This window comes from Sturnus vulgaris, chromosome 7, assembly GCF_052056855.1.
Source record: "Sturnus vulgaris isolate bStuVul1 chromosome 7, bStuVul1.hap1, whole genome shotgun sequence".
Classification (NCBI taxonomy): Eukaryota; Metazoa; Chordata; class Aves; order Passeriformes; family Sturnidae; genus Sturnus; species Sturnus vulgaris.
In genome coordinates, this window is record NC_142249.1 from 24,632,162 (window position 1) to 24,657,922 (window position 25,761).

The 25,761-nt window shown below is 36.6% G+C and overlaps 1 protein-coding gene across 7 annotated transcripts in view; it reads right to left on the reverse strand.

The window, feature by feature from the left end:
* Positions 1-25,761, reverse strand: part of SLC4A10 (solute carrier family 4 member 10) — a 145,504-nt gene that overhangs the window by 81,668 nt on the left and 38,075 nt on the right. For 6 of the 7 annotated variants that reach the window (XR_015804892.1, XM_088168140.1, XM_014880885.2 and 3 more), the window contains exon 2: positions 8,198-8,279. Coding sequence is in view for 6 of the 7 variants with exons in the window: in XM_088168140.1 (XP_088024266.1) it covers positions 8,198-8,279 (82 nt within the window). In the remaining variant the exon portion in view is untranslated. Of the gene's footprint in view, positions 1-8,197; positions 8,280-11,015; positions 11,206-25,761 lie in introns of all 7 variants that reach the window. The other variant, XM_088168141.1, reaches the window with a different exon arrangement.

Genomic DNA, 25,761 nt, shown 5'->3' on the forward strand with positions numbered 1-25,761 from the left:
GTAATAACTGTAAGTTACATCAGGGTACAAACCATTGACATTAGGTACAACCTAACAACCATTCTCACACAGAAGTGACACATGGTTTAAGAGGTGAACAAAACAGGTTGTTCTCCCTACCAAATGAGTGTGTTTTCTGCATTATAATTGGTTTTGGAAGAATGGGAGGCACTAGGTAAAAAAAACTGTACTCTTAGCATTCCATTAAAAAGATCTTAATTCCACTAAATTAAGTGAAACATTTACAAATCCGTTCTCTCCATCTCCATTTTCCCTTGAAATGTCACATCACTCAAATAATTGTAATGGGATTTCCAGAAGTACCTAAGTTAAGTCATCAAGCACCATCAATTACAATGGGTTATGTGTTTTCAGAGATTTAGAAATCCCACTACATTTCTTTTTCTTTCCATTTATTTAATGCATAAGATAGGCAGCTAGGATAAGCTTCTGCTTTTAAAGACCCAGAATGCCAGGTTCCAAAAACCATTTCTACATGTTACTTCTGTCATTCTCAAGGGATATGCAGAAAAGACTTGCTATTTTGAGCCCGGTTTTTTGGATTATTAATTTGCTATTGGGTTCTTAAAATAAATTTAAGTGTAAGGAATAATTTCTCCTTTGAAACACAGCAACCCCAAACAACACTTCTACTTAGATTTTATTCTGAGAAATGTCTCTTCAAGACGTATTCATATTAATAATGTATGTTTCATATCTGTCTTTTCTAGGACAATGAATTCATACCTCCACAAACTGAAGCACTTACAGCACAATACTTTTTTTTCTTCAAAAGTTTAGGGGAGATCCTGATTTTTCCACATCCCTATAAGTACTTTCATGTGTCTCAAAATTAATTATAATTTACAGGACCCTTTAAAAATATTTTATAATATAATTTGGATTTAATGCAATCCTGTAAAAATTAAAAGAAATGCTTTAGTCCAAGGGTTATTATTTCTTCAATCCTTAGATACTTTAATTCAAGGAGTGTTTTAATGCTTTGAAGGTAAACCACAAGCTTCTTATGCTATAAATACATACATTTGAACTAACTTTATATTCTGGGTTTTGTTCCCCTGATATGTGCAATTTGATTCAGAATAGCAGAGCAGATCAATTCAGTGCATTGCATTCCTTTAATAAGCTTTCATATTGTAGATAATCTTTGTGTATTACCGTATTTTCTCAGTAGGTCTGTTTTTAAAAATTATTGCTCCTAAATCTTAATACTGAAAATACTAATGCATGTGTTCATTTTTTACTGTCCTAGCAGCACATCTGGAATAAATCAACATTTGAGTTCAGAGTGTGTTTTTGGAAGAACAAAATCATAGTGTTTCTACTGATGCTAATGTAAGATTAATAGAAAAACTAAGGAAGACCAGATAAATCCTTTGGCTTACTGATTCTGACTTTTAAATTTGTAACATAAATTAAACACATCATAAATCATGGAGAAGAGCCTCTCTAAGCACAGAAATTCTTTCAGGTCTCCATGTTACACTAGGAATGTGGAACTCAAGTAGGTACTTTAGAGCTTCTTAGTGAAGCAGCCAGGTTGGTGGCAATTGTGTAAAAAAATAACTGTTCTGGATCTAAACACCCATGAGCACCAGATGCTCAGGGTACATGTGCTTGTGCTGCCTTCCACCTGGAATTATCTGAATCTGCCTGAGGCACCTGCTGACACCAAGGCGTTCAGATCCCTGCTCACAGGCATGGAGGGAAGGGGCAGAGAAGGGAACAGATGGGTCTTGAAACACCTCCAGAAGGAGCAAAGGCAAGCTTCTGTGACCTACTGAGGAAACACATTGCAAAGGCAAGATGCCTTGGGAGAGAATACTTTGCCAGTAGCTCAAGCCAAGTCTCAGCTGACTGCTGACCTCAGCAGGACCAGAGGGGCTTTTCCCTCCTCTGGAAAACACTCAGTGCCTTGAAGCCTCTCTATGCATCAACAGCTAGAGCTGAACCAAATGCAGTTTTTCGTCCTCTCAAAAACAAACAGTGAGGTAGAGACAGAAAACCATCAGTCCATGTAGGGTTAAAAAAATTGCCTTTTTCCTTACAGGAAAGAAAGTGATTATGGTGAATTGTGTAGGAGTAGAGAGTACATGACTCATGATTCGTTATTGTAGTGCAGCAGGGAGGCAGAGCTGGAGAAAAAGCAGAAAGGACAAAAGCAATCCTTCCTAAATCAACAGCTTACATTGCTGTTTGGGGTTGTGTTTTATCCAAAACCGATTTTTCACCTTTATTGCTGTGCCATAATTTGGAGGAACCAACAAGAAAACCTTCAACATGTTTTTTAGATTATACTTGTAATTTATATTCTCAGGTAGATTACAACAGAACTTATACAGAAAAAAACACAATAACCCTGACCCCAGATAACATTAAAGATACATTGAATATGGAGGATAAGAGCATCTCACTGAAGTCATTAAAGTTAAGAACCTTTTAAAGAGCCTCAATCATTCACTGCCCACCCAAAAAAAATATCTTGCATTTTAACAAAAGATTTTTCCAAATTTTAGGTGGGCAAAAAAGAATTTTTTACCAGCACTTATGTTTCAGATTTCCTAGATTCCTCCAGAGGAATCCAGAGGTGTTGTATGTACGATTCTAACACAAGATCAGGACCTTGCCAGACAAAAGAAAAAAAGCCAGCAGACACAGAATACAAAAGGACCTGCTCAGATACACGACTCTTTCCACTGATAGAGAGTGAAGCTGTGGTTATTGAAAGGAAGAATTTGACCTATATTTCTAGATTAGCAACAAACCAAAAGACAACAAAAAAGCAACCTCAGTAGTAGTACAATTGTGTATTAAAAAAATGAATGTTTCTGTCTTCTGATGCTTCAATTCAGCAGCTTTCACTAATAATGGCAAATTGGTTTATGTCAGTTTCACCTGGGATTTCACAAAGTGAAGTATTTGAAAATATTAGTCCCTATAAATACTGAAAAGGTTTCTTGTCCGTGAAGCTCAGAACAAATTCAAACCAAATTCACAACCAAACCTTACAATCAGCTAAAGACTCTGGTGTTCAACCAACACTGTGGTACTTGTTTGCTTCCATTATTTCATTATTCATCGTTTGAAAAATATTCTGTGAACATATCCTTCAGTGCTATTCACGAATCTTCAAGGTGAACCACCTTCCCAGTGACACAGAAACTGCTGAGGAGGGACAAGGGGAGCAAAGGGATCAAACCAGGTGACTGCCAAGACAAAAGGAGAAAAGTGAGATCTAAAGGAATATTGAATTACATAGGAAAAAGAAAACAAAACTAGATGAGAGGCACTACAGAAACACGTGCCTTAGGAATCACAAATGGAACAAGCCTGAGTATGTGATACCTGGTAGACAACAAAAGGAAAGAGGAACCTTTCAGGCACAGACAAATCATTCTCCCACTCTGCTTCCACAGCTTCCACTGCTCCCATCAAAGAGCAGCGAGCACGGGGCACGAGCGAGGTCAGAGGGAACACCAGGATGAGCAGGGCACCCAAGGGAAACACAGGCAAGGAGCTTGGAGCAGGGGATCTGTCCTGACATGGTAACAAATTATTTGCAGTAGGCTGTAGCATCCTGGGAGACAAAGGGAAAGGAAATCTTGGTTGATGCTCCTGTCTGACGAACAGAGCCAGTATCTGACTTGCTTCTACATTGAGGTGAATCAAGGCCAGGTTATTAAAATTTATATTCTTTCAGTCCTATGAGCTGCTAGGTCCTATTAATTTTCATGTAAATAATGTCAGTGGCAGGCAGGTGTGCTATGATGTTATTTCTACAGAAAAGCTCCAGTCTCTGAGAATAAAAGGCTATTTAAAAAACTTTAGCCACTTAAATTTCTACTAAGTAATAACACATGGAGATTAGCATTTAATCACTTAATTTAATCATTTAATTTAAATGAGGTTTTTAATATATTAACCCTAACAGTATATAATCAAAATTTCATTAGAATAATTTTTAAATTATTGTCACAAGCTAGAACAAATCTAAAAAGAAAAAAAAATAACTAAAATAATGTTTTTTAGATGAGAATAGTTAAATACTCTGGAATTTCACCTTTTTTTGTTCAGCATCTACTATCAAAATTATCCTTCACGCGGGTTGTTAATTACAAAATATTTCTACAAAATCTAAAATTAGTTTTTGGTTTATTAAGTTTAAAGTCTCGGCTTCTGCATCATTCTGTGTTGTGCTAGTCATATTTATATTCTAATTAATCTTGAAAGTTTTTTGTGACTTTCAGTAAGCAGTGCACATAATCTGAATTTTGCCAGAAGTGTCAGGAGGCATCTTCTGCTGTACAGTGATGTGCACTATCCAGTGAATATACTGGATACAGCATTTTACGTGTCCTCAGAGATATGAAACATGGCAAACTTGATTTCCCCTGAGGCAAATTTTCCCATGCCACTTAGGCAGATTAAATGAATGAAACATAAAAAGCTTGAGCAAAATCTTGACTTCTCTGAATCAAGGATCATTTTGCAATTTTCTCCAACAGAGCCAGAATTCATCCCGGATTCATGCTGGGACCTTCACCTAACAATCTGATCTCTACCCATCCCCCTCTTGAAGCCTCTTCCCAAACCAGGCCACAGTAATACCCACAGCAGTTCTGAAATACTACCACAAAAATCCTCAATGTGCAGCTGAGCATCTACAGCAAGGATGGCCATGGAAAGGTCACCTTTCCCCTCTGCTGACATAATGGGATAAGGAAAAGACCTTGGCCAGAGTGTGTTTCATATCCATCCCCTTGCATATGTACACAATCCCAAAGTCTCAGCATGTGACCTGAGAGAATCTGAGATCTCACCCAGAGCAATCCAAGTATTTTTGACCCATGGGATAAACAGTAGGGATATCATTTGATCAGAAAGCTGCTCTTACATTGAAGCAATGGCAGCTAGCCAGAGACAACCCCATGGAACAAACTGAGAGCAACTCTTGATGTGCACGTGTCCATGAAAACTTGCCTAGCTGCCCTCAGTGCAGGTACATGTACAACCTGTCCTTCTGCAATTAAATACTTGAGCATCCAGAATCAGTGCCCAATTCTCATTTAGGAATTCCACCACTGATTAAAATGAGATCATATTTATCTCAGTAGGATTTTTTTGTCTGTAACACACATAGAAATATAACATGCAAAACAGGTGATTCTAACCAGGGAGGAAAATCTTTTTTTTTTGCTCTTAGAAATGTTTTCTCAGTCCTCTATTAATGCAATAGTCAGACAAATGACCTATTCAATATTAGTGACTGATCCTGACCTTACAACTCACAAAAATTAACTAAGTGGAAAAATAATTCATGCTGAAAATCTGAATGCCAAAGCTCTGCAAACAATTCACCTCTGAAGCACTACAAAACTTAAGTAAAAAATACAATTTCAGGTACTTACTGCAAGTATCATTACTGGCACTAAGATGAGCATCACATCTCCTCTGTTCCCATAAGCACTGCAGCTCCTGTCATATGTTCCCAAAGTTTTACTATACTGCTCAGGGAAAGAAAATACTGATCTAGAGAGACTGAGGCAAAAATCTATTCTGGTGTCTGTTCTTTGAGGCAGGATTAATCACCATATCTTCATGCTTTCAACAAGAAATGTACTTGCAAGATGCTTGCACAAGGACTGCCTAAAATATGCAAGTCCACATATTTGCTAGGTTCTGAAATTTCAGATGGAAATTTTAGTACACATTTAAATCAGCATTTCCGAAGTTCAAATGTTGATAGTATAAAATTAAAAAAAAAAGATAAGATTTAATAAGAAGAAATTGAATACTGATTTTCAGATTTGAACCTGTAGTTCTTCATATGAATTGCAAATTTTGAAATGTTGCTGACATGGTGCCGTTGAAACTTACCTAGCAAAGCCAGTCTTCCAAAGAATATTCAGTAACTAGCTATTTACATTTTTAAAACATAAACCCAATTAAATGTCTGTCAAAAAGCTAATTACATAATACATATTAATAGTCTGGTTATACTATTTTTCTAAGGTATGCAATTAGCACCTGATTATTTAATTTCATACTTCTCAGTTGTTATGTCATTAAGAAAAAGGTACATTTTTCAGCAGAATCCAACACAATGTACAGTGAATAAGTCAGATATTTGTGAGTCACATTCTCTCTTTCCAGGGGAGAAATGCCTAGATATTCTGCAAAATAAATGGACATGCTATTAACAGCAACTGGATATTAAAATCTGCAATCTCTTCAAAATTTATTATGTCACTTGGTATTTTTGAAGGTGGTGATTATGTATTTAAAGACAAACTCATCTGCACTTTGAGCATGAAATTTTTCTGAGAAAGCTAGCTGCATTATGAAGGATGGATTCTACACTGAAAAATTGCTTTCTTAGAACATTATGAAACAATAGGATTTTATTTTTAATAAAAGCAGACTTGCTAACTGCAGAATTGTTCATTATTCTAAATTTAATTCCATTTAAATTGATGGAAAGATTGTGGGAGTGTCACTGCCATGTTACAATTTATATTGATAACATCCTAAGAGCAGATCTTTGAAATAATATTTTCACTGATATTTCACAGGAGCAACTCTACATATATAGGATGGCAGGAAAAAAATAATTAAATACAGTTCTTAAATGATGTTCCATATAGTCACATGTGGAACACCACAGAAATTCTGACAACCTTAGTGCTTGAGTCTACTCATGTGACTGAGCTTAAAGATGCCATTCCCCAGAAAGCTGTCTATTTTTAAAATGCCACCTCACCATCATCAGTAAAATTACCCAGCAAAAGGATATTTTTGTGGGTAGATTCATCCCACAAAAGCTCCATGGAGAAAGGAGACAGGGAGCTCCCACCTTTTATTGGGTGTTACTCTAAGGACACCAGATACAATGGTTTCTCTTTGATTAAGGATGCAGTCATGGGACTGAAGACCACAGATTAAATGTGAAATTCAGAACAGGAGGTTCTGTGCCTAAACCCAAAACTGGCATTGCCAGTCTGACCCACTGGTACTTACCCCTGGAGACACCAAAACTCTAAATGCTGCCCTGAAACATCTTACCTGATATCCATCCTTGCACACACAGCCACCTACCTCATGCCTGCCTCACTGCACAACATCTAACATCCTTCTGTGAGAGACAGCCTGACACAGACACAGCCAGGCCCCTCTCAAATGCAGCTACATCTGCTTTTGGAGGGAGGCACTGCTGAAGGAAGCAGTCCCAGAGAGCTGCTATGTAACACTGGTATTTCAAAGAAATCATCAATATGGCCAACATGTATCACAGAACACAAAGTTCATACAGACAGAGAAAAAAAAGAAAAAAAATATTAAGTAATCAATGGTAGGCATTTAGAAAGCTCAAGTTCCTGCACAGATGGAGATATCTAGCTCTAGACCTGAGCAGGGAACCTTTCAGATGTAGTATGCTGATCTCTTCTGGGCTAGTTCTTGTGGATCTCTGTGACAAAGACAGGAAGCTCCATGTCCCACTACAAGAAGGTAACAAAATCAGCCAGTTCCAGTCTCAGGAAAGAGACATCATACATACAACAGAAACTCATTTTCATCGTAACTATGACTTGGGGGCTCACACAACTCAGTACAAGAGTTCAAGTACAGTAGTAACCAAAGTCTGGGATACACTAAACAAACAAAAATGCAACTGACTCATTAGACCAATATCTAAACAGTTCTCACAATTTCTCACTTTCTTCTACATGGTCAAGTTAGGTGGTTTCTGCAGTGGACATCAGCAAATATGTATCCAATCTCTGACACTCTAGAATGCTTTTGTTCAGCTGAAGATGTGGCTAGGCAACTACATGAGGATTGTTATGCAAATGTAGAAGCCTTTGTAGGTACTAAATCAGCAATCCTGCTTGCATTTGCATATTCAAAAGTTTAAAAGACTTATCTAAAGTCACACATGCATATTGATCATAGATCACCAAAAACTAGCAAACTCCTTCCACCATCATTTGTTTCTGTGGGACAGACTGAAATCAGGGGAAATCAATTTTATTTCTGTGAGAAAAAAAACAGTATTTCTCTTTTTAAAATTTTGTCTCTTTGCATCCCTACTCAAATCAGTAAGTTTACACATTGCAATTACATTTCAGTACTTTCAGAAGAAAGTGACAACCTAAAGCATAAAAAAATCACTCCTCACCTTCTAGATCTTCCTTTTCAAAATGTGTCTTGAGAATGGAGCGAGTTCCACCTCTATCCACAACAGCCTCTTCATCATTTCTCTATAAACAGAAAAAAGGACAGATAAGCTACTTTTCATTTGAAAACTATTGGCAAGATTATACAGTACTATAGAACAAAGATGCTTTTAAGATTTCATTATTAACTTTTCCAACTCAAGAACAAAAAGGGTTTAAGAATTTAATTTTGCTTATTGAATTTCTCAAGCATCCGTTTTTACTGAGGTATGATTACAGCTAACTTTGATGCGCAAAACTTCTCCTGGTAAAAACTGCAAGATGATGAGTAAACAATAATTACCAGAAACAAAGAAAAGCATGAGCCAATAGGATAGTGGAAGAGATGAGAGGAGAAATGTCTGATCAATTCAGCTTTATTCTCATACACCTTGAGAAAGGGGTTGTACATGTATTTTTGTCTTTAGACTAGGACCTTGAGCTACACACAGAATTCCCTAATTATTATTATTAATACTCCTTATACTTTGACAAAGCTAGACAATAATGCTCAGTGACAATATAGTAAGAAATAAAACTAACACCGTGGAAACAACTGGCTTCACTTACTGGTGAATTGCAAAGCCTTTGCTTTTCTTTACAAACACCAAGCTGAATTTAGTACAAAGGCAGGCAGCACACACTAATAGCAGAAAACAGAAAAGCTATTCTTCCTCAGGAACATATATTTCATGTTTCATTTTATCCTGTAGTCATACATGCATTTTAACTACTCTCTACTGCACTGTAAATGTAGTACATGATCAATTAGTGTATTGTACTCAGGCTCGGTAAGGTACAGAAATTAGTGATTTTGTCATTTCTGACATGAAGAAAAAAAAAACAACTCATTTCCCTGAACAGAAAAATATTTTGGGAGTTCAGCAACAAGACACTAGATGCTGTGTTAAAATGAGTATTTAGTTCACTAGGAGTTTGAAATCACTAGTGAAAAAAATCCAGCTGCTAAATACAGTCTATATTTCACAACATGAAAGAGTGGTTTCCATTAAATTATTATGAAAAATGATGCATTATACAAAAGTATCAATTAATATATTTACTTGCCATTACTAGAGGGGTTTTAGTAAGTGGTATTAGAACTAGAACTACTTTATTTCAATATGTAAAAATGGTATCTTAATGCAAGTCTGAAGCAAGGGGATTTAAATACCAGTATTACATGATAAATATATATCTATATGTGGAACGCAATGGAATATAATAAGAATTTAAAGTCTTTGAGCACCTCTCCTTAAAGATCAGATGCCCCTGGCAAAAAGACTCATTTATATAGCTGGATGTGGTGCATTCTGGATGTGAGCTTTTGTTTCAGGGTCTTTTCTTTTTAAAAAATAGCTGTCATGATGTAGCTATCTTACATAGAAAAATCCTACGAATGTGTCAGCACCAAGCATCTGGGCTGTTAAAGAAAGAAAGACCAAGTGTTAAAATGTCTTTATTAGAGCTTTCCCACAGATAATAGTACATAACTAAAATATGACAATAAGAAATGGGCTTCTATTGAAACTGTTTTGTCTTTTAATAATTTAGAATTAGCTAATAACCCGTTAAGATGTAGGGAAGTATAACTTTGCATAAACCATTTGATCATTTTACTAAAATGAATCCATTCTTTTAAAGCAGTTAAACATAACAATGCCATGCCCCTGGGTGAGTAATTAGGCAGGATGTCAAAGGCCAAGTATTAGAGCCATATCATAAATAACACTATTCTAGCATAAGATATTTGCATCAGAAAGGAAGCAATGTTAAGGAAAATTTACAGTGGGGAAAATACTAGATTGCTGGACAGTTTAAAGCCTTTGCAGATTATCTAAGTAAATTAAATACAAATTAATTCATTAATATTTATCAAAATATGCTCATACACTTTGACTTCTCCTTTCCCATGTGTTCAATTTTCAGCTTCTGGCAGTCTTTTACTTCTCTGCCTCCTCTTCCTGTAATGTCACAGCAAGTCTCAGCCTTGCCTCATTTTCAGAAGTGGGTTTATTCCATTAATATTACGGGGAAAAACAGCTTAATTGGGAGTACTGTGTTGTTAGCAGTTCACTTGTCAAACTCTGAGCAAAGTCCAATTAAACAGGCCTCGCACTGAACATACTGACTTCCCAGGGAGCAGCATCAAAGCCACCTCACATTTACCAGTACAAGAGTTACACTGCATTTACTCTAGAAGTAATTTCTGTGATTCCTGTACTGCCCCCTTGGAGGAGGGTGAACAAAGGTTCACTTGTAGTTTAGTGCTTAAATTCATCGGGTGGTGAAGACTACTGCAGTACAAGTAAAAACAGATCCCACTCCACTTTCCCCTGGATGAATAGAGACTGGAAACCTAATTTCAATTAGGAATGCTCTGCTTTTTATTAGAAGTTCAGGAAAACTATGAACGTATTATTTTTTAGTGCAGCAATAAATGAGAGTTTGAAACTGAAAGTATAGGCAAGACTAACCATAGTACAGTCATGGAAGACAGAATTCATGCCAACCAAACTCCCCACTAATATCCTCAAAGCCATGAATCCACTGCAGTTTGGCCCATCAGTTTCAGCAGGTTCAGAATAACGCATGGAAACTAAATGCTCTTCATTGCCATGCCACATTTATGTCAGAATTCTAACACTTCTTTGTTTAACCCCATTTGAAGATGATGAAGGTATAAAATTTTACATAGGGCACAAATCTGCAAGGACTGAAGTAGTGAAACTATACAGACACACTGCAGCAGCCTGCAAACAAATGTGTGGACACACTGACCATGTGCAAATCCTTGGAACTGTCCATTATTGCAATGAGTTGCTTGCTGAGTCCAGTGAACACTGTGGTCTAGAGCTTAAAGCATGGAAGAGGGATCCAGGAAGTCCCCGAGCGCTAATCCTGGATCTGCCACTGACTTGCTGTGTGGCCTTGGAAAAGTCACTTAATCTCTGTGCCTCAGCTTCCCCATCTGTAAAATAGGGATAATAATACTTACTCATCTACCTTCCTCACTGGGTTGCTCTGTGCCAAAATAAATCTTCACACAGCATTTCAGAGCTGTAAGGCACTACAGAAGTGCTAAGTCATTCAATTTAAGAAATTTTACCCATGTGAATAGATAATGTCAGGAAATAACAAATTAATAAAAAACATTAAGGCATTTTTTTTTTTTTTTAACATCAAACCAATGTATATTAATACCTTGCAATAATTTTACATTGCACATCTTCGACAAAGATATATAAGAATAAATGTATTTGGTTTATTTTCTGCCAGCCTAATTTAAGAGTGATGCTGGAGAAGTCAGTGGAATTCTATTTCAGCGAAGTTATAACCAGAGTGCAATAAACTTGTCATAAACAATCTAACATTGCACTCTCCTTTTCATAATATTTGTTAATATCTTATGGTTTTACATAGTCATCACACAATAGTTGATCTAAAATTTATTTCTCTACAGTAACAAAATACCAGCAAATACACAGAAGAAGAAATAATGTACCTGAGATAAAATAGCAGGAAAAAGCAAAAGCTTTTTACAAGGAAACCACAAGCTACTTAGAGACTAGGGCCCAGCAACTCTACTCAGTCCATGATTTTTTTGTATCTCACATTTTCCAAATGAATGCTGGAATACCTTCACCATGCAGCAGCAGCAGCTGCATGTATTTCACAGAAAAAAAATATATTAAATAAAATCTTACAAATACAGTTGTTGTTACTGTATTTGTCTCTTCATACTAGAAGTTCAAATGCAGTGGCAAGTACAGAAAAACAGACAGTAGAGTCATCTTCTGCATGCTTTACATTGCAACTACATTGCACTGAAAATATGTATTTGAAGAAATGAAAGGAAATAAACCACCATCAAAGACATTACTTTTTGATAAGTAGTCACAAAGGAATAAGGTCACCATAAGTCCTGGAGTGTAGATTTTCAACCCTTAGAAAAACAACCTGCTTATCAGAGTAAAAAGTGAGACTACAGTTGTTGCCAGATTTTTAAGTGTATTGGTTAGAAGGAATAAAAAGCCCCATGACTTAGAAACCAAAACCAAATGCTTTAAGTGTCCTTTCCACCTAGGTATTCATAAAGCTCACCACCCAAGATATTCCAGTAAACATCAGGATATTCCAATATAAAAAAGCTCCAGAAAGCTTCCCAAAGTGGCCCACTTCAGCTATGATACAGCCCTAACTACAATTCATAACAGGTGGCAAGGAGGTAAATCCTTAACCTGCCACTTCTCAGAACTGTGCATTGCCCTTCCACATCTCAGAACAACTTAATTGATGAAAAAACACACTTTCAGAAAAGCTGAGAAGCATCATTTTATGACAGATGTTTTTGTCTCTTTTTAGTTACAGCTCTTATAAACTGTCTGTGCTTTCATCACACTGTAGATGACGGGGTGGAGAGAAAAAGGAAATTAACTGCTTTCAAAGGTGGATCTGTACAAAGGCACATGACACACCTCTTTAAATATGTATTTGCTAACGTAGACACATACTCTTATAGAACTTCAGTACATTTCTAGATGATGGAATTAGGGCATATTCCACATCTTCTGGATGACAACAAGATACACTGAAAACCAAGCGACAATATTTGATATTGTATGCATTTACTACAAGAACATCAATATATTCTCTTAAAAGGCACTGTTGCATGTATCATAAAAACTGCTTGGATACTGGGCAAACATTTACTAAAGATCATCTGTGTTGATCACTACCATAAATGAAATATAACAATAAATATACATTAGGAAACTGGAGATTAGGACAACAGGGATGTATTAAATACTTGCAAAGAGTATGTCTCACTGTCTTTTCCCTTGGTAGGTTCATTGATCCATTAGTGTGATATCTGTACCTAATATATTTTGAGTAGACAAGTCAAAATGGATAACATAGAAATTTTTATTTTACATGGAAAACTGTTTCGTTAATCCATCTTTTTATCAAATTTTCTTCATACCTGGCTACTTTTATTTTCTGTCCTCATATTTGTTCACCATTTTAAATAAGCTGGATGATTGTTTCCCTTTGAAATACAATGCAAAAACCAGCTACAAAGAGTATTAATATTCCACTCTTTTTTTTCACAGTTTTTAAGCCTCTCGGTCAAATCCTCTCCCTCTTTAATTACATTCTTAATATACTCACATCATAAATCATATCAACATAAGCATAAAGAATCTTTTTTCAACACCTTTCTTTCTGTAAAATATATAACAGAGCAGAAGCCATTTTGATTTTTCACACACTACGAATTATGCATATGACACACCTGCTGACTCACAAGGAAAATAATCATGGTATTAATTGCTTCTCCATATAAGCCCCTTATTGATGATTAGACAACCTACATAATTCTGAAATACCATCTGGAACTCGGGAACACCTGTCAGCATAAAACATGAAATACTGCCTTCCTACAAACAATAGAAAGCTGTAATGTTGTGCTGGTTTTGGCTGGGGCAGAGTTAATTTTCTGCACAGTGGCTGGTAGGGGGCTGTGTTTGGATTTGTGCTGAGCACAGGGTTGATAATGCAGAGATGTTTTGTTATTGCTGAGCAGGGCTTACCCTGAGCCAAGGCCCTTTCTGCTCCTTGTACAGCCACACTGGAGAGGGGCTGGGGGTGCCTGGGAGACACAGCTGGGACAGGGGACCCCAGCTGACCAAAGGGACATTCCAGACCACATGGCATCATGCCCAGCATAGAGAGGGGAAAGAAGGAGGAGAGGGGGAGGACATCTGGAGTGCCAGCGTTTGTCTTCCCAGGTCACGGTGACCTGTGATGGGGCCCTGCTCTCCTGGAGATGGCTGAACACCTGCCTGCCCATGGGAAGCAGGGAATTAATTCCTTGATTTGTTTTGCTTGTGTGGGTGGCATTTGCTTTCACTATTAAACTGTCTGTATCTCAATCCATGAGTTCTCTCCCTTTTACCCTTCTGGTTTTCTCCCCCATCCCACTGGTGGAGTGAGCAAGCAGCTGCTGAAGCTTGGCTGCTGGCTGGAGTTAAACCATGACAAACATACAATTATTTCATTTACTTTATATTATCAATAATCACATATGCTTAAAAGATGGAACTCTAACGTGTTCATTTTGGTTCATAAATATTATCATAAAGTTAGTGGTATAAAACTTGTATATTCACCTTTCCAATGGCTGGTAATGAAATACCAAACATTTTTGCAGGCACCCACACACGCAATTACCTTCTCAATTCCAACATTACTGTTTTGTGTTGCATTCATTTTACAGATCCATTACACAGTATTTGTATTTTTAAGGTCATTTTGATTGAGTTCAGCTTAAAATATCATAAAGACAGCATTACTAAAGATATGGAAAACTAAGTTATTTGAACTCAATAGCTACCAAGTGCATATTAAAAATATTTTGCAAAGACAATCTAAATGGCTAAAAAGCTGTTACAAGTAGATGCCTGCCTCCCTGTTGTAGGAGGAAAATCACTGGTGACTGCCATGTTCAGTCTTGTCCTTCAAACTGTCCTTGAGCAGACAGGCTCACACAAAACTGATTTAATGCACAATGTGAATGCCCACAATTAAGATGCTTCAATTCTTTTCTCTCTCTGAAGACAAGCACACACGGTTAAAAAAAGCCAACCTTTTTTAATGCTATCATGTTTAATTGCTTATATTACATATAACCATATTTAGCAATCTTCTGAGGTGGAAAGTACAGTGAATTTCATTTTTCAGATGAAATATAACTGCTTTTCCATTTCACTAGCTACATTAAATCATCGTTTTCCCCTCTATCTACCTATTAAAGAAGACCCATCAAAACACATTTATAATGCAATAAGGTCTGTTCAGGAAGGTCTAAAGGATCATTTTTTTAAGTGTCTCTTTAATGGTCCTGCTTTTATGGCAGCTTTCTGGAGTAATCACTACTGGTTAACATAAAGCACAGCTTTGCTTTTGGTCAGCTCTGCTCCACATCCACGCAACAAAGTAAGAAGCAATTAGTTTTCATCCCAGATTTGCATCTTCCCCAGGGCTGCATGTCATATGCATAAAAGCATCCCTCTCTGTCTTCTTTTTTTCCCCTCTTTTCTATTTTTATAGCAAAAGCCAAGATAATGTTTAGCATGACTCAATAATGAAATGTCATGTTCTGCAATGCTGCTAAAAATTGCACTAATCAGCATTGGCTTCAAAGAACTGATTTGCTACTGGCCTGAGACTGAACACATATTCAATGTTATAATGCAATTTCTGTAACATAAAAACAGAGAATCATTTCAGACACTAGCTCTAAGCACAAAGTATTGTTATAAATAAAACAAAATGCAAGCAGAAAAAAAATGCAGTTTTACACAGAACTAAATCTCATTAATACTTGCAATTCCTGTATTTATCTGCATTGAAACATCTTGTGCTTGTTATATATCATTATGCACAATATAGCAGCTATAAACTGACACATACATGGATGCTCACAAAAATATTTCCTTCATATTTGATACAGAATCTTCTTTCTTAGAAAAGCCATTTTAGGTAGAAACAATACATTCCTTCAATTGGCAAACATGATATACTCTTTATCTATTCTCCATACACTTATCTAACTGAAGACAACATTTCTATTTGAAAAGATTAAAAAATAAAGGCAAAATAGTAGCTTAACTTGTTGCAATGGTCAGGTGCCCCACTTTGTCTGTCTAACAGGGCAGGAATGTGGGGGGCGGGGACAACTACAATAGAACATGGACCAAAAAACCTTCCCACTTAAAACGCTTGATAAAGCTGTTAGAGCACTGGATATCATAATCAAATAATGAACTGTTACATTCCTTCTGGATTCTGGTACCTGTTTTAAAGCACCTACAATTAATTGCAGCTGAGCTTACCATATTTTGTATGCCTTGGAGTAAAATTATCAGGACTGCCTAAGTGATGCAAAATCCTTACAAAACCTGAACAAGGCACTTAGGTTACTGTATTTCTTTGAATATTTTCAGTCATGTTCACAGTCTCAAAACTTCTGCCTTTCCTTCTACCCTATCACTTCTGTCAGATTTGCAAGCTAATCTTTATTCAATTGCTAGCTTCAGCCAGATGTCTGAATAAATTAAAGACAGTACTCCTTGCTGCTATGTACATGTAGAAGTAGGGTAACCTCTGTATGACTGAGATTTTATTCCTTTTACTTCATATTTTTTTACTACATTGTCAAATACTTTGAAGTTCTAGAGGGGAGAACAGCATAGATAGTTATTTTCTCCTCTGTGGTTATTATTTCAATGTCTTCTGTCATTCCAGTGCAGTCCCATTAGCTGAAATCCTCTTTTCTCACTTCATAGCAATGGCTAGGTCAACTACTACAGAGAAGTCTAACAGCAAGAAGATGGATGTGAAGACTTTTTTCAAAGCCCAAATGAGATTTAATTTTAGCTTGTCTGGCCTGTCTCTTGTCCCAGTGCCAGGCAAAGACAGATCCAGGATAACAACCCTATTTAGGTGCAGTTAGAAGCTGAACATACAGACTTTAGCCCACTGTGCAATAGGATTTTAGCTGCTGGGCAGCAAAGGGAAAAAAAGTATGTAATTGCTAGTTTCTTAATCAGCAGTAAGATGTATTTGGTTTTAAGTTGGATACATTTCTCATATCAAGGGGTCTTCTTTCAGCCTCAGAAATTATGACAGGTTTTCAGATTTCTTTACCTCAAAATAGGGTCAGGGAGAAGAATCATAGAAGACAGTCTTCCTGAAGTGGCTACTCATGTGGAAAGAGCAAGTGCAAAGAAGAAAAAGGGTCATGACCAACTTACCAGACCCATTTTGACAACAACTACAACACAGAAGAGAGGAATTTTTCTCTTCCTTTACAGCCAGCCACAAAAATTATGTTGTTTGGCAACTGCATATTTAGATGCAAATATATGCCAACCACATTTTAAAACCACTTTTTTTTTATATCATAAGCCAGCAAGATCAATAATAAACTAAATCACTCTCTCTCAAACACCAATATAATGTTCTGGCAATTCTGCTTCTCAAACCACTTACAATTGTATTTGACAAACACTTTCTTCAAACATAATACAAGGATTAATGAAGGCAGCAGGAAGGTTTCTCATGCTGACCTTCCACAGAAGTTTGCCAACACTAGTGATATTATTGCCCTTCTAGCAGAGGAGGTAGCCTAGCTGAATCAAATCTAACTGAAGTGTTAAAAAATAATAAGACCATTTTGTTCATTCATTTTCATTAACATCCAATACCATAAAATTTTCTGTTACAAGCGCAAAGATTAAATTGGATTCTTTGTGATCCTTCAGAGTTGACTTCTATATGACCTATAGATCTTCTCTTGTCCCTTCTATATGGGACAAGAGAAAAGAAGATCGTGTTTGGGTTTTTTTGCTTTTTTTAAACTGAAACTGGTAAATAGCTCCTTGAATAAAACTGACAGGTCTTCCTGATCAAAACCTATAAATTCAAAAGTAGGGTTTAGTCTAAAGAGTTCCCAAATCATCTATATTTTCAGGGAGTAACTTCAGCAGAAAATCTAGAACTGATGACCCAGTATTTCTTCTCTCTAAAGATTTAGATTGATCTATGTGATTTTGTTGTCATGAGTGAATTTTTTATCAAGGCAACTGTAATTGATCTGACTGAAAAACACAGATCTGTATCACTGAGAAATGTTCTGCTGCATGCAAATGAACAGCTGCCACCATGGAAATGAAGAGACCTTTTGCACTCTCTATGCAGTCAGAGCATAAGAAAGGAGAAACTTTTCATCTCATAGTTAGACAAGGATATTCTGATTATCTTTGTTCTCCCTCTTCATCTGTCTCAGACCATCAGTAAGCCATGGTGACCAGGAAGGGTAATCCTAGAGAAAAGAGTTTGGAGCCCCCCCCGTTCACAAGAAGATAAAAAACTAATTAAATCCTCCAAGGTGCTTACAATACTATCAGCTATCTGAAAGCTCAGGTGGTCTACTTAATTCACACAGGTATAAAGAAAACCAGGAAACAGTACAGAAGCAGTAAGGACAGGGAAGGGAAAAGCAGAAAAGAAAGAAGTGTGATAATGAAATTGATAATGTATTCTGAGAAACAACAGGACAAATAAACAGGTTTCAAATGCCAAATCACTTGTGCATAATTTCTGCCCAGGCAATGAAACACTGCCCTGTAAGAAAAATTTTCATATTGAAGCTCATTAAAAATATATTGGGAAAATGACAGTGGATTAGATAAGAAGGGACTTGTATAGCTTACAACTTTAGACAGCACAAGATATATAGCCAGGAATTTGAAATGTGCTGTCAAAGAATCAAAAGTAAATATGAATTAAATAGTAGTTCTACTGGTCTTCCCACCTCTCAAGGATAAAAGAATTAAACTTGTACACATTGCTCATATGCTGTAATCTGGAAGCTTTAAAATCATCACTTCCATGTGATGGACAGCAACATCTGGTTGTCCTAGACAAGTCAAGACACTTGAAAATAAAAACAAGCTAGAAGTTAAAAACAAGTGATTTGACTTTAATCGTGTGCTTCATTATTGAAATTACATAATGTAACTTTTAGAAAGGAAAAAAGGACAACTATTACTATAAAGTGGAAAGTAGGTACGAACACAACATTATATCTTTCATCAGTGCTTCTACATGAAAAACGTTTTTAGAAAAGACTGCTATTATTTTCATTGTCAATTTTCTCATAATGCCACTAAATTGACAGACCCCTATGCAAATGTAGAGAACAGCAAGGAAAGGCACAATGATGTCCATCAGACAGAGCTTTGAAGGATATTTGTCTAAATGACCCCAGTGGTCAGTACTTTAGGAAAACAGCAGAAATTACTAAATATCCAGTTTCACTGATACATCACAGATAATGAAATTTTTGAGTTACATATCATTACTCCTACTTCACTGTACTGCTCTAAAGAGAAAACAGTTACGAGGATGATGATAAAAAAAATCAACAGATGCCCTTCATACCCTTCTTTGTCAAGATAACACCATCTCCTTTTGCTAAAGAATGGATTCTTTTGTGGTGAACACAAAAAGAAAAGTCTTATAATTTAAACATGCCATAAAGTATTTGGATCAATCTTTGATTTATTACAAGTTGTACCATGCTTATCATATAATCATTAAGGTTGTAAAAGACCTCCAAGATCATCTAGTCCAACTCTGACCATACCCACTTAATTATATACAAAGTTTTTGAACACTCACTCATTTTTTGAACACTTACAAGAACAGTGACTGCCACTACTTCCCTATGGAGTCTCTTTCAGTGTTAAACACTCTTTCAGACTTAGTGCAACAGGCTCTTCCTCTTCATGCACAATCTTAATGTAGGTATTAATAATACCTACATTAGTAATACTGCTGATCTGTGTTCACTCATACAAGCATTCTTCCTCAGACCTGCAAGCTCTGCCTACATTTTCTTTAACTAGCATTGTTATTAAATACATGTGTATGCATATGTGGAGAAAGAAAAATAATGTCTATGGGCTCCATTGACATACATGCTGCAAATATATGCATCATGTGCTTGTCAAAAAAATTACTTAATTTATAAATATTTCAATAATCACATCACTTAAAGGAGGTGTAACAGCTTACAGGAATACAAACAGTAAATAGCCATGGGTTAAGGATACTTAGCAACCTAAGTGTAATAAGATGAACACAACTAGCACATCTGCCAAGTCAGTAACAGGTTATGATTCACTTTATAGACTACAGAAAGAGTTTTGATGAGGATCTTCAAAGACTGGGCGCTGTAAAAGAAAGCTCACTAATGACTGCAAGATGAATAGCAATTGGAAAATCAAAATTGATACTATACTGCCAGTGGAGCAAACATAAGATTCAACCTTGTGGTAAAATCTCTCTTGGAAGGGAAAGGACAAGGCAAGTTGCAAAGCCGTTAAAAGAAAGACAAGAAGTTTGAATTTGAGAAGATGAGTAAATAGACCTTAAATAGCAAGTGATGTAGGCAGAGTGATGAGCAGAGATGATATTAACAGCAGTAATCAAGTGAAGGAAAGCTGTAAGTATTAAAGTCAGCCAGACAGATGAGATCACAACAGTCATGGTGTTGAGGTGACCAGACCTCGATCTGATTTATGGCTACATGACCAAACAGGAACTGTCAGCTTCAGAGCCACACAGAGCAAAGACAGTACATCAGGAAAGAAAAGAAAAGAAAATTCAAGAATTATTTCTGACATGATTACATTCAGGTGACCACTGAAGACCAAGCAAATTTTCTGAGCTAAGCAGGGTTTGTCTGGACTGGGGGAAAACCACTAAAAAATAAAGTAATTGTGCCTTCATAAAGGTCATGCTCATGGCTAAATTATCTGAAATAAGGTGTGGAGGAGGATGCAAAGCTGAGGACGGATTCCTGAGAGATCTAAACACACACCTACATACAGAAAGAGAAGGGGAAGAGGAAGACCCACTCAATAAAAAATTGAGTCTGTAAAGAGAAACAATCAACAAGGACAAAATGACAAATGTCTAAGAACAACAAAATTTATTGAAGACTATAGCATAGCATCACAGAGAGATGACAGATGGAGTGGAGGAGAATAAAGGATTAGACTGGAATTCCTCCAGGAAGAAGTCAAGTGGAACATTAGTGACATAAATTTCAGTGCAAAAGACAGAAACCAGAAGTGAGCAGTTCTAGAAAGGCATTAGAAGACAAGAAGTTAAGACAAGTGTACAAAGCATACAAATGAGGGAGTGGGGAGTGGGAGAAGATGAAGGAGGTCAAGGGTTAGGACATTAATCTGGTGAATAGAAACTTCAGAAATAGAGGGTTGGCTTTGCTAAGATTTTTTTTAATATGAAGAGACTCAGACATATTTCTTCTCACAGACATGCTTCTCACAAGGAAAGAAGCAAAAATTTTTAAAAAAGGTCAGAATGTGGACAGGAACAAGAAAAAGTTAATTGGAACAGGTTCAAAGACTACAAAACAAAAAGTCTGTTTCAGTAAACAAAAACGAAGCCTGAATTTTGACCTTTGTTAGTTTTAAGAAATTCACATGGAGAGATGGGGTAATAGATAAACTGAATGGAAGGCTGTATGACTAATAAAAAATACAGAACAGGCAAACTGCAAGCAAAAATATTCATAACAGATGACAGAAATCCCAGAGATTAAGAAATACAGAAAGTCAGCAGAATCAAAAGATTTTCACCAGAGATAGTCAGCAGTTTCTCCAAGGCATTGCAGATGGCATTAGGAACTCAAAAATGGATACTGGGAGCTAGCCAGGACCATGAATGTCAGAAGGGTTTGGAATTGTATGAGAAGAACAAAAAATAGTCCCTGAGGGGAATTGATGAGGTGATAGAAGAAAGTAAAGAGGAGTAAGAAATCAAGATCATCCAGATCAACAAAAGAGAAGTTTTACAAAGTTCCATGCCGAGAGAGAGAATAAAAATATTTTATAAGTTCCAATAGTTACCACAGAAAAGGAACCTGGATAACATAATGCAGAGAGATGACCAACTCAAGCATGTAGCTGATTTGGCACATGGTGTATAGTTCAGAGAACTGAACTATACTAATACACTGAATTATACTAATGAGAAACAGCACCAGGGCAGCTACAGAGGTGGATGGTTATCCATATGGAGACTGAAGGGTGAGAAATTATGAATGGAAGAAAGTTGGAAGTCAAAGTCAGACAGAGATGGCAATACATACAGTTGTATGCAACTATAAAAACATTAGGAAGACAGGAAGAAGGAAATTCTATTGCTAAATAAATAAATAATAAATAAGAGCAGGAAGAACTCAAAACGCACAGAAGTACCTAATTCTTTGACCCAAATTCCGAGCAGATAATGTTTTAGGATAAACAGCCTCCACAGAAAGGACCAGAGATGAGGCAGTGTTAATAAACAAGGGAAAAAAATCTCTGTGGGCTGGAGGGAACAGCAGGAACAGCAGGAGGTAGAATGAAAACATCTAGGTTCTTTGAGATCAGTAACATTCTAGAAACGTCAAGAGAATAAAAAGAAGAGCAAATAATGGAGAAGATAAAGAGTTTTGCACTTGAAGAGAAAAAGGGAGTTACAGGAATTTCACAAGATGAACCAGAGGCAGATCTATTTTAAGGGAAGAAGGAAAGGACATAACACCAAAGTGCAATCAACACATAGGTTGATATAAGAGCATGAAAAGCATCAGAAAACACAGAGATAAATTGGCACCAATAAAGTAATCAAAAATCACAAGAGAAAAGAAACAGCACCATACTAACTGTTTCTCTTTCATATATCCTGAAACTTCTGTTATCTGAAGCTGTTACACATATACTCTGACATACATTACTTGTTTTAACAAACAACATGGTGATTTCAAATGCTAGTTGATAAGGATGATTTGCTCTGACATAGTTATACAAGGGAAGATTTAATCCCCTGAAGCTTATCCTGCATGCCGAGTCCATATAAGCAGCACTGGTCAAAGCATTTTATTTCTGTACACTCTGTAACAACACTAAAAGTTCATGCCAATGTACACTAATAAATCTTTTGAAATGTGGAACTGGACTAACCTCAGTCCTATTCTCACCAGAATTTTAATCACATTTATGGATCATTTGCCAGAATTGCATAGTGACTGCTTAATTCTTCTCAAGATATAGTGCACAAGGGAGTAAATACCATCACTGGTTCTTATGCATCCTTGGACATACAGATGCCTGGGTTCTTACAGAGAAATGTTAAAGGTTTTTTAAAAGAGCTTGTTTTGTTATTTTAACCTTATTTATTCTTTTATTTATTATTTACTCACAGTTATTTGCTCAGTTTTCTTCTTACTCTTATGTTGGTTTATATTTCTAGCCAGCCTAGAAGCAGTATCAAATTTGCATATCCTTTCAACAGAATATATTTCAGTCAACAAAAGGCTGTTTACAATCCCAAATTCTACAGGTGAAACACTGTATATAGTGTGTAACACCCTTATTTGAAATCTCCCTTCATACCTTTGAACTGGAAACCTGCTGTTCTCTGAGAAGTGTGGTGTTGTTCCTCTGTGGTCTGCTCTAGATCAGTGTACGTGCCTGTCCCAAATGGTAGACTGCAAACCAAGAGAGGAAGAAGATATTTGGTGATGAACATGCTAGGAAGGCAGGAACATCCATTATGGGAACAGCATCAGCTCCAAGGCTTAACCAATTTACTTTACAGGATCCCTGCTGCCCAGCTCTGTACTGAAGAAGCTGCCAAAAGTGTCCAAAGTAAAAGAGCCTGAATCTTGTTTGCTATGACTTGAATAAACAGAATAAGAAATTCTTCAGTTCTGGAAGAGAAACGTGCCATTCTTTACATTCCTACATTAAATTAGAGAACTATAGGTGTGTACAGTGTAGCCAAGCAAAGACAGGAAAATTAAATGGAAATTAAAGTAGAAATTGATAATGACACTTCTATGGACATGAAAGGAGGTCCATGAGGGAAGTAAAGTCTAAGCAATTACCAGCAAAATTTGTTTATAGCTGATGATACAGACATTACTTAAAACATATATTTAATTCTTGTCTCTGCAATTGCAAATGATACTAAAAGGGAAACAATTTAACAGTTCTTATCTGTTGAAGGAGGCAAGAAAAAGACTCAGAGGATGTCTCACTTCTGTGCTGAGGTTTCTGTTGCTGTAGATGTTCAGGACACAAGGCAGTGCTAGTAACTACTTTTGACAGCACAAATTACATCTTTCACTGACATCCATGGCAAATATGCGTGCTTGCATTAGAAGTTAAATGGCTGAGAAATTTCTGCACATCTGCACCCTTTAAACTAGAAAATCACTCAGGAAAGAGGAGGAGGGGAGCAGAAGGCAGACTGGGCAATAACAAAACCCAGTGAGTCACTGTGAGACATTCACTAAGCAGCAATGAGAAATTCACTCATGACTACGTGCAGAGCACTGGTGACAGAACACTGAGATCCGGCAGAGGATCCAGTCTGCAGAAGGCAACAAGGCAACCAAGCTCCCAAAGAGGTCTCAAGTTCCTTCTGCAAGACAAGAACGCCAACACAGCTTTTCAATTCCATGTGTTTCACACTTCATCTATCAGGTAAACTTCACTTAATAGCAGTATCCAGCCACTGCCATTAAATCCTGTGCCCGGGTAATCTGTCATGTTTTTGACATGTATTAGCACAATTACCTTAATTGATATTCTGAAGATAAGATCAAGCCACAGTTATCAGACACTGAGCTTCACAGAGCTAGGCCTACACTTGTCATGTGGAATCTAAGCACCCAGCAATAATCTTCAGCAGCATATAAAACACAATAAAAAATCACTGTATTGCTATCACTGTTACAAAATTATTATTATGTATTTTTCGTACGTATTAGATTTTTCTAATGATCATTCAGTAAACTCCATTACAAATGTTACATGGCAGACAACACTGAGGTAACACCAACCAATCCCCACTTTCTTATATACTAAAAGTTGTCTGACCTTAAATTACAAGTTCTGATGTGCACAATCACTGCTTAAGATACACATACTTGTATGAAGTCTAAAATTCTTTATTCACCAAAATGGACTAGAAAAGTAAGAAAACAATGGAAAAGAAAAAAGAGAAAGAGAAGGATTTTTATTTTTCAAGTTTAAAGCATTTCAGATAACCTTAGCAGGAAAAAAAGAACTTAAATACTTAAATATCCTTTAAAAATTAACTAAAATGTGACATCAGCTGGTATAACTGACCTGCATGGTTACCTCTCAAACAGATACACACCTAAAGCATAATTTATCCCCTCACATCATAAAATTGCTATCAGGTCTCCACCACAGCAATTCCTGTCTCCAGAACAGAACTCCACACCTGAATGGTCTTGCATAACTGGAGCTCCCCTAATCAATATAAGGACAATGTATTTCTCTCCTTTTCCACTTGCAGGATTCAGACATCAACATGACAGTGCCTTTTCCAGGAAGTTCTAATCACAGGATTGGGACATAAAACTGATATTGCTTTGGCTAGAATACTTTTAATTGAGTTAAATGTGGATACAAACCATATGGGTATGATTCCTTGCATGTGTTTTAACGACTCTGCATTCCTGCATAAAATCTTTAATAAAGGGAATTTAAACAAGTGAGCTCATTATGCTAGCAGGAGAGAAATGGATGGATCTTAAATCACTGAAGGCTCCTATATACATTTTTGTTTCATTTGAGCAGCCTGGAGGAACAGAGGGAAGCTATTATAAAAATGAGAAAAATTTTACTATACCTCAACACTCCCTCATGTCATTTAATTCCTGTTTTACATCATTCTATATATCAAGCTGAGTATTTTTTATCAGTAGATGGTTGCTCCAACACTTGACAACATTTGAGAACTCTTGAGTTCACGCTGAATTTCAAGCAAAACTAGAAATTAACAAATTATTTTTGTCAAGCTGACTAAAAACACAACTCTTGAATCCCTCCAGGTCATGTTCCATTTA